The sequence below is a fragment of the Malania oleifera genome, chromosome 4 (genome assembly GCF_029873635.1).
Source record: "Malania oleifera isolate guangnan ecotype guangnan chromosome 4, ASM2987363v1, whole genome shotgun sequence".
Taxonomy (NCBI): Eukaryota; Viridiplantae; Streptophyta; class Magnoliopsida; order Santalales; family Ximeniaceae; genus Malania; species Malania oleifera.
The window spans coordinates 14,872,168-14,882,869 of record NC_080420.1 but is presented as its reverse complement, the minus strand read 5'-3'; the positions used below and the strand labels follow the sequence as shown (position 1 = coordinate 14,882,869).

Here is a 10,702-nt window from a genome sequence, read left to right as displayed (position 1 = left end):
AGATTAAAACACGTGTTATATTCCAAAATCTGGGGACCATTGATTTCCCCTCTCCTACCTAACCAAGGATAAAATTGGTGAGCATTTTCCACTCCCCAGCCAAGGAGAATACGAATTGCTTTGCTCCAAATGGATCCACATGCATTTCACGTGACACATAATCATCCCATCTATAAAAGGGAGAACACCCTGGACATACAATTTAGAAGAGGAAGAACCGAACAGCACCGGAGCAAAGGAAGAACGCCGCCGCGCGCAGACGAACTAGTCTATTGCCCGTCGAGGTATCAATGCTTTATATTTAATAGTTAATACTTCATGGGCTTCACGCCTATTATTAATGTTCAGGAATTAAACTTTCTCTAGTTGTTATGAGCCTGTGATTGCAAGCAATTTTCATACTATTAACAACAAAGTGGAATGGTCTTAAACCTCTATTCTCTTTCCTTATTCTTCTTAAAATTGCCTCGACCCTATGAGTTTTCAATTTAACTAAATAATTTGAATTACAATTTTTTAAAAATCATTATACCTCTTCATTGTCTTTTAATAATACTATTTTGAAAATACAGTGTATGCCCGCGTGTCTAGCATAATAATAATAAGTGTTACGGACCGGTCAAAGCTCCATTCCGAAGGTATTTCAAAGACGCATATTTACATACAAATTTTCTATATTCATATGTATGTTTGCCAGCATACACACACATAGACACACAATTTTTGAAATACTTGACAAAATTATATATTTATTTCATATTTCTTCAGATGGGCATTTGGTTGTATGATGTGGTGAATCTTTCGGGAAAACCCCTTAACTTGAAAAATTCATCGAACACTTGGAGGTTGAACAACGTGACCAACACAGTTGACAGAGTGACTGGGTATTGGAGCAATTCTTGGTACTTCTCATCAAGCTCTCCAAATGTAACTATCCAAGTCTACGATGCTGGATCTTGGAGATTGACCATTAATGTTACACAGAACACTAGGAGTTTAAGTGCAACATGGGGCATAACAAGGAATTATACGCGCTTTAACTTTATTTTTCAAGACAGTGTGATTTGGTTTTATTCCTCAAACCATCCTCTCACGTTGGATGGGAGGCAACATCAGGGATGGTATATGGATGTTACTGAGCAAAACCTCAAATGGGAGCCCTATAATGTGGCTTCATAGTATGGTATTTCATGACCATTAAAGTTTTAATTTGCAGTTTCCGCTTGACCATTAATTAAGATCGTAATAAAGCTTGAGGCGGAAGAACATGGGGAAATATTCTGCTTGGAGGCATTCTACTGTCATTTATAATAAAAGGAAAAAAAGGAATTATGCTTATTTCCATTTACTTTGTGTACTTCAATTTCAGCTTACCAGAAGGAAAAGGAAAAAAAAAAAAACACTTGTGTTTACTTTATTGACGCAATGTATATATTGCTGGCTTCCCTCCTAACCCCATTAATTTGTAAGTTAAAAAAATTATGTAAGCAAAAAGACATATAAAAAAAACAATTAAATCCATATTAAACAATGGGCAAAAAATTCCTCCCCGCCATAACTTCACACGCAGGCATTCTATTGTTGTGAATGTTTGATTGATTTTCAAAGGGTTTTTGGTGGAATTTTGTGATTATGTTTATGTTGTAATAGGATATTTAATTGTTTGTAGTACTAGCATGAGAGGTTTCACTATGGTGCTATAAATCTAATGAGTCATTTATGTTGACCTAATTGGTCATATTCCATTTTGATAATAACAAATACCTTGGTACTAATATTTGCTCTGAGCTTGCATGCAAGTTCACTCTACACATGGAATTGAAAAGAATATTATATCATGGTGGCATATGGTGACCCCAAGGAAGATAGAAGAATATTGTGCTTAATTTGTATTTCTATTTTTATAATCTTCTTATTGTAATTTAATATGGTCTGTAATAACTTTGTCATGCATGATAGGACTGTTTGCTCAAGTTGCCTTAGATTGACCTTAGGTTCCTACACATTTAGTGTAACGGATCCCACTAAGTTCACATATCATTAGGGGTAAATTTAAATTAAAGTATGAACCTTAGGTCTAAAATCATAAAAGCTTCGGGCGACCGAATCAGGCAAGTCAAATTGCCTCGGTCGACCAAACTACTCACTAGTCAAAAGTTGACCCAACTTCGAGCGACCAAACTCAAATGACTTGAGTGTCCACAATTGACCGAAATCATACCCTACCTTTTCCAAAGTCGCCAGGCGCCCGAACTTATAATTCATTTTCACCTTGGCCGACCGAACTTAGCAGTTCGGTAGGTTGAACTTTGTTTCAGGCGATCAAATTTTTGACTTTTTGGAAAATCACATTGGATAGTGAAACCTAAGGTGTAGTCCCAAGAGGGATGGTGAATTGGGTTATTTAAAAAATTCTTTAGAGTATTTTTAAAAGTTCTTGATTTTTTACAATCTTTTAAAGACTTCTTAAAATTCTTGTTGATTAGGCAGTCTAAACAATCACTTACTTCAACTATTCAATCCACAACTACAACAACCAATTTAATAACCATTCAAGCCAAATAAGCATCATACAAGTAATTAATATTAGTTTTGTAATATTAAGCAATCCTGTTTATGAATATGGAAGTCTTGTAGTTGGCTTTTGAACTGAAGATTAAAATAACATCCAAACACTTTTTCAAGATTAGAATTTACATAAACCTTCAGCTAATAGGTTTTGGGTTGTTAACCAATCAACGTACTCCCTTATGGTTTCCGCAAAAAAATTGATTAACCAGCGTACTCCCTTTCGGTTTCGGCAAGACCAAGAACAAATTAGGTTTTGGTTTATTTAATTTCCAATGTGCGTTGTTTTTATAATTGAAAGAATTACAACATTCACACAACTTATATTTTTTGCTTAAATTTAAAAAGAGTAAGGGAAAGAGAATGACACCGCAGTTTTACGAGGTTCGGCTTACCCTAGCCTATGTCCTCGCCTTAGGTCAACCACCTAAGGATTTAACTATACCTTGTTCCTTCCAAGTGGAACAAAAACCTTTACAATAACCAACACCTTTTTCAGGAAGAGAAACCTCTCCAAGCAACAATCTATGCTTAGTCCAATGATTCAACTATATCTTGAACTGTCAAAGATCAAGTAGAAAGGAAATGGATATCTACGTACGAAAACACTCTCAAATATATAGAAAATTGTACAAGTTAAATCTCAAATCGTACTTCAAAACCAAAACTAAAGAGAAAAAGTGAAGCTCAAGGTTTAGAAGTCACCAAAGTTTCTTTCTTATTCATATAAGAATTTTAGATGCAACTCAGAATCAGAACCCCTTATTAATCTAGTAATTTCGTAGAGTTTTCCTCTAGCAAAGGTGTGATCAAGAATGAGTTTTAGGAGAACCTCTAGGGTGTGGTTTAGCTGATAGTGCGGGCTGCGAGAGTGCCTCTCACGAGGTCAGGTGTTCAAGCCTTCCCGGGCTTGTTTCTGCCCCTGGACTCCTGAATTTACCCTCCCTTTGGAGTTGTGGGGTCAACTTCATGGGATGCAAGATTAGTCACGTGGACCGTAAAACGGACACGTGGATACCCGGTGCGAAATCCAGAAAAAAAAAAAAAAAAGAATGAGTTTTAGGAGAGTTTTAAAATAGAAATCATGTATTGCTTGAATGTATTCTTCATTTAGCAAGAAAGGTATTTATAAACCTTTTTAAGGAAAAATTTCTTCATTTAACATGAAACATTTAGGTAACTTTTCAAAAAATATTAAATTATAGAATTAATTTTTGAAAATCTTCCATTTAGGTAACTTTTCAAAGAATATTAAATTATATAATTAATTTTTGAAAAATTTCCCGCAAGTTTGAAATTCAAAAATTCTCCGCAGAGTCAGTCAGTTGACTCACTCGACTGGGTCACTAGTCATTCGGCTGGGCAGTCCTCTCTTTTCAAATATTTGTCTACTTCTGATTTCTTTAAAATCTAGTTTACTTGAAAAACTTAATTATAACCTTTCAAAAACATTTTCAAGGGTTTTTTCAAATGCTGGTCTCTAAGTCTTTGTATCTTTAAGGAGCTTCACATATCTAAATAGGGATGACTTGAAGTACTTACAAATATCCTTCTTAGCATGATCTCCTTAATCACTAAGTCTTGCAGCCTCTTGAGGTTCAGTCTTTACTTCAAGGTCTGCTTGGCCTTTAAGCTCTTCATGTATCTTTTATTTCTTCAATTTTCTGAGAAACTTTCATTTGATTGATTTTGATCTCCAGCTTACTTCCATGATTAATCGTGAGTGTCCTTTACTTAGACCTGAATTAAAACAACTCAACAACGTATGTTAAAACATCCTTCATTTTGTTATCATTAAAACAATATTGAAAAGTCCAATTAGACCAACAATCTCCCCCTTTTTGATGATGACAATTGAAGAGCAAAAAAAATATGAGTAAGCCTTAAAAAGACTCCCCCTTACAACAAGCATCATTTTACTCCCCCTTATAATAAGCATCATTTTAACAATATTTGTAATTTCACGGCCAATTTCAATATCATACAATATCATGCTCACCATACAATGTCATACTCATTACATCAATCAAGTTCAAGTTCATTCAATATCAAATTCTTCACCCTCTTTCTTTTGATACATATCTCATGTTCGAATTTTCAATCTCATGCTCAATTTTTGCTCAATACTACTCCCCCTTTTGACATTAATCAAAAAGAGTAAGATATATATATATATATATATATATATATATATATATATATATACATATAAAATATTAAGTTCAACTAAACACACACTTCTCAATATATTGCAATATAGTATATATAGTGTGCTTCGATAGTCGAATAGTCATGCATATTTCATTTTTCTCATTCATATTGCATATGTGTTGTGACATCTTTAAATTTACAATCAGGCATATGTTTTACTACATTCATATTTGCAAAAAAAATTTTCAAAAGTCGTATTTTTCATTCATCATTCTTTCCCTCTTTTGACATTAATTCATGAAATTAGGAAAAAATTATACTACAAGCAATGAGTCATGATACTCCTCCTAAATTTAATACATTCAGATTTGATACCAATTATGCTTTTTATCATGCCATGCTTCAATTTATTGATTCATGTCAATTATGTGCTCATGGATACTAATATCAGTTAATATTATGCACTGCTCATAGATGCTAAATTTCATTTATCCATGTGATCCATCATAAGCATACTTGTTCAAGAGTCATTTCAAAATTCATGTTTCTAAATCATGCCTAAAAACTTTATTCTCAGATTTTCAAAATATATTGAGCCTTAAATCATTAATATTTTTCCATCATCTTTAAAGATTTCAAGATACCAATTTTAAGACATACACATGTAGCATTTTACATATCATATAAGCATGAAGTCGATTAAAAAAAAAAAACAAAAACAAGAGGAAGGAAAACAACCAAACTAAGTATTGTGTCATAGAACACATCGAAGTATAGACCAAAAATATTTATAACACATAAAGAGACAAACCCTAGGTCAGTTGACCGACTGTAGATTTTTCTTTAAGCTCTGTCCTTTCAGTAGTTTCTCTACTATGTAGTAGACCAAACTCTTTTCTAATGGTTATGAATTTATCTTCTAAGAGTGGTTTAGTGAACATATCAGCCCATTGATCATTTGTATTGATGCATTCTAGAATGATATCTTCTTTTTGAACATGATCTCTTAGGAAGTGATGTCTTATGTCAATATGCTTGGTTCTTGAGTGTGAAATAGGATTTTTGGATATGTTTATCGCACTTGTATTATCACACTTAATTGCTATTTCATGTAAAGTGTTTGCGCACAACAACTTCCGGCTGCTACATATTCAACCTCAATAGTTGACAAAGCCATGGAGTTTTGTTTCTTAGAGAACCAAGAAACTAAAGATCTTCATAAGAAGTGGCATGTGGCACTTGTACTTTTTCTATCTATTTTACACCCTGCATAGTCCGCATCTGAATAGCTAATCATTTCAAAGTCGATGTGCTTAGAATACCATAGTCCTAAGTCCATAGTGCCTATTAAGTATCTTAAGATTCTCTTAACAGCTATTTGGTGTGATTCCTTAGGTGCTGATTGAAAACGTGCACACATACACACACTAAACATTATGTCGGGTCTACTGGATGTTAGATATAGTAGACTTCCAATCATACCTCTACAATACTTTGAGTCTACGGATTTTCCCTTTTCATTTTTGTCTAGGCTGATGGAAGTACTCATAGGTGTTCCATACCTCTACAATACTTTGAGTCTACGGATTTTCCCTTTTCATTTTTGTCTAGGCTGATGGAAGTACTCATAGGTGTTCCTATTGGTTTACTATTTTCCATGTCGAATTTTTGTATTATGTCTTTTATGTATTTGGATTGACTTATAAAAGTCCCATGCTTAGCTTATTTGATTTGAAGTCTTAGAAAATAGTTTAATTCTCCCATCATGCTCATTTCAAATTCTTTTTGCATACATTTTGCAAACTCTTTACATAGATATTCATTAGTGGGACCAAATATTATATCATCTACGTAGATTTGAATTAAAAGTATGCCGTCTTTCTCAGTTTTAATGAACAAGGGACTATTTATTTTTCCCCTTGAAAAACCTTTCTCAGTTAGAAATCCACTAAGTCTTTCATACCAAGCCCTAGGGGCTTGTTTTAATCCATACAAAGGCTTGTTCTATATTTTCAAAGCCGGGGGTTTGTTCAACATATACATCTTCATTAATATACCCATTTAAGAATGCACTTTTGACATCCATTTGGTATAACATAAATTCTTTGTAGGAAGCATAGGCTAACAACATTCTAATAGACTCCATTCTAGCTATAGGGGAAAAGGTTTCATCATAGTCTATCCCTTCTTCTTGGTTATACCCTTTCGCTACAAGTCTAGCTTTGTTTCTAGTGATTATACCATTCTCATCTTTTTATTTCTAAATACCCATTTAGTTCCTATGATCGAATGATTTTCAGGTTTGGGTACTAATTGCCATACTTTGCTTCTTTTTCTTGCATGACAATTATCCAATATTCATCCTTAAGGGGCTCTTCAACATCTTTAGGTTCATTTTGAGATAAGAATGCATAGTGATTGCATAGATTCTTTAGAGAAGATCTAGTAGTTACACCTCTAGATGGTTAACCTATAATTTGTTCTTGAGGGTGATCTTTCTTATACTTCCATTCTCTTGGTAATTCCGGATTTTCTATAGGTTCATCTTTTGGGTTTCCTTCATTTACTTCCTTTTCTTCCTCGATTTCTATCTCATCCTTCTTTTTGAAGATATCATCATTTTCTTCATTTTTGACTTCTCTTGAAAACAGATTTGACTCATCAAAGTCTACGTGAATTGATTCAATTATGGTGAGTGTTCTTTTGTTATAGATCCTATAGGCCTTACTATTTGTAGAGTATCCTAAGAAAATACCTTCATCTGATTTAACATCAAATTTTCCTAAATTATCTTTGTTATTGAGTACAAAACACTTACACCCAAAGACATGAAAGTAAGTTATGTTAGGTCTTTTTCCTTTCCATAATTCATAGGGTGTCTTGTTTAGACCTGATCTCATAGAAACCCTATTAATCACATAGCAAGTTGTATTTACAGCTTCAACCCAAAAATACTTGGGTAAGTTATTTTCATTCAGCTTCGGCCCATAAGGTGTTTTATCTAGACTTAATCTAATAGATACCCTATTTATAACATAACAAGTTGTATTTACGAATTTAGCCCAAAAATACTTGAGTAATTATTTTTATTTAACATGGTTCTTGCCATTTCTTGAAAGGTTCTAATTTTTTCTTTCAACAATTCCATTTTGTTGTGCAATCCTAGGTACTGAAAAGTTATGGTTTATACCATGATCATCACAAAATTTATCAACATCTTTGTTTTTAAACTCTTTACCTTGATCACTTCTAAAGTTAGTTATGTTATAGCCTTTTTCATTTTGTAGTCTCTTGCATAGAGTTCTTAACATGTTACAAGTTTCATCTTTATTTGCTAAGAACAATACCCAAGTATATCTTGAATAATCATCTACAATCACAAAGACATATTATTTGCCTCATAAGCTTTGGGTTCTAGTAGGACCAAATAAGTATAGGTGCAAGAGTTCTAAGGGTCTACTGGTTGATATGTACTTCTTCTTTTTGAAACTTGTTTTGACTTGTTTTCCTTTCTGGCATGTATCACAAATCTTATCTTTTATAAATTTTGTATTTGGTAATCCTTTTACTAAATTTTTCTTGGATAGTTTAGATAATAGGTCCATGCTTGCATGTCCTAGTTTCCTATGTCAAAGCCAACTAGTTTCATTCATGGTAGCCAAACAAGTCACATTTTGATTAACTAGGTTATCAAGATTTATACAATATACGTTATTTACCCTATGAGCTATGAATAAGGTTTCATCATTTTTAGGATTTTGAATAATGCATTTGTCTTTCTTAAAAATTATTTCAAAACCTTTGTCACTTAATTGACTAATACTCAAAAGATTATGTTTTAAACCATCTACCAACAACACATCATCAATTGTAAGAGAGGGTTCTTTACCTATTTTACCAGTGCCAACAATTTTACCTTTGCCATTGTCACCACAGGTCACGTATCCCCTATCTTTTTGTTTTAGTATTGTGAACTTGGTCTTATCTCCGGTCGTGTGTCTTGAACACCTGCTGTCAAAGTACCACTTTTCCCTTGATGGTGTTGTCCTAAAGCACACCTACAATGAAGGATTCATGGTGTTAGTTTTTGGAACCCAAATTTTCTTAATTTTATTTGAATTATTTCTAGTTCCATTGTTTACTTTCCATTCACCTGGAACTTTAACATATTTCCTTTGAGTGGGCAATTGAACATCACATGTCATTTATTCTTGCACATGTAGCAAGTAGTATGTTCATGTATATTAGTTGAGGAAGTACTAGCATAGTACTTTGCTTCTTTAACAAAATATCCCATGAATAACTTCTTACTTCTTTTATTTGTTTTTTCATTATATCCGATTCCTTCTCTATTTCCATGTAATCTTTGTTGTCCAATCATCTTTTCAAAATTTTCTTTACCTTTGGTAAGGCTATAAATGATTTTCTCTTTATCCTCTATTGACTTCTTAAGTTCAATTATTTCTAAATCCTTTTTATTTAGATCATCTACTTATTTTTTGCTTATTTCTTGAGTCATATCTTTTATTTTCTCTTCTCACTTTTCAATACGAGATTCTTTCTCCTTTTCAATGGATTTAGAAGATTCAAGTTGTTCTATTAGTTTTTCATTTTGTTCTTTCAAAGTTATGTTTCTTTTGGAGACTTTGATAAACATTTTATGTAAGGCAAATAACTCAGCTTGTAGTTCATTATAGGAAGGCATGCTATCGCAAGATTCATTCCAAGATTCATTACTAGATTCTGCTGATGAGTAGTAAGAATTTACCTCTTTATCATTTGTCATGAAACACATATTCGCTATCTCTTGTCTGCTTGACTCGTTCTCTATTTCACTTGAGCTTGAATCATCCCATGTAGCTTTCGTGGCTTCCTTCTTCTTCTTTTTATCCTTCTTGAGTAAAGGGCAGGCCAGCTTGATGTGTCCTGGTTTCTTACAATGATAACATATAGGAGGGTCATTTTTACTATTGTTTTCTTTCCTATTTGTTTCCCCTTTTTTAGATTTCTTTTTACTAAACTTTCTAGGGAACCTTTTATTTCTCCTATAGAACTTTCCAAGTCTTTTAGTGATGAATGCAAATTTATCTTGGTCTAGATCACTTGATTCATTTTCATCTTCACTTGAACTTTTACTAGCTGCATTTAAGGCAATGTACTTCTTATGCTTAGGTTTAGGGTTTCTTTCTTTTAACGCCATTTCATAAGTGAGTAGTGAACCTAGAAGTTCATCTAGTGAGGCAGTCTTAAGGTTCCTACCTTTTGTTAGTGCAGTGACCTTTGGTTCCCATATGGAGGGAAGGTCTCTTAGTATTTTCCAAATCATTTCATAGGTAGTGTAGGTCTTTCCTAAGGCACATAGAGATTTACTATGTGAGTAAATATAGTATACATACTAGTGATTGTTTCATCTGAATTTATTTTGAATGCATCATACTCACTAGTTAGCATGCCATTCCTATTGTCTCTAACATCTACCGTTCCTTTATACATTACTTCTAACTTGTCCCAAATTTCTTTGGCCATTTTACAAGCCATGACTCTATTGAATTCATTAGCGTCTAGAGCACAATACAAGGCATTTATGGCACTTGAATTTATTTGAAGCATTTTGTAGTCTATATCGGTCATATCCTTTTTCTCTTTAGGAATTGTTTTCCATCTACTATTTTAGTAGGAATTAGATCTCTATCCATGACTACTTCCCAAGCTTTCCAATCCATATGTTGAAGATAAATTTGCATTCATTTTTTCCAAAAAGTATAGTTATGTCCACAAAAGATTGGTGGTCGGGTTAAGGATTGGCCCTCTCCAAAGGGAGCTACACCTATATGTGCCATTAGATCTTTTTATAACTTCTTGTTAAGATTTACTATAACTAGGCTCTGATACCAATTGAAATTAGAATAGCATTCCAAAGAGGGGGTGAATTGGATTAATTAAAAATTTAATCTCTTTTCAATTTCTTACTTGTTTTAATACA

General features: G+C 33.2%; 1 protein-coding gene across 1 annotated transcript; it reads left to right on the top strand.

The window, feature by feature from the left end:
* The first annotated feature begins 210 nt into the window (after window positions 1-210).
* On the top strand, window positions 211-1,344 carry LOC131152759 (uncharacterized). Its single transcript, XM_058104610.1, has 2 exons — window positions 211-284; window positions 769-1,344. The coding sequence occupies exon 2, from the start codon at window positions 769-771 to the stop codon at window positions 1,177-1,179; it is 411 nt and encodes a 136-aa protein (XP_057960593.1). The 5' UTR covers window positions 211-284; the 3' UTR covers window positions 1,180-1,344.
* Window positions 1,345-10,702: the final 9,358 nt, after the last annotated feature.

Bases quoted from the DNA above. Each gene is read 5' to 3' on its own strand.
- LOC131152759 (XM_058104610.1), top strand. From the start codon at position 769: ATGGGCATTTGGTTGTATGATGTGGTGAATCTTTCGGGAAAACCCCTT.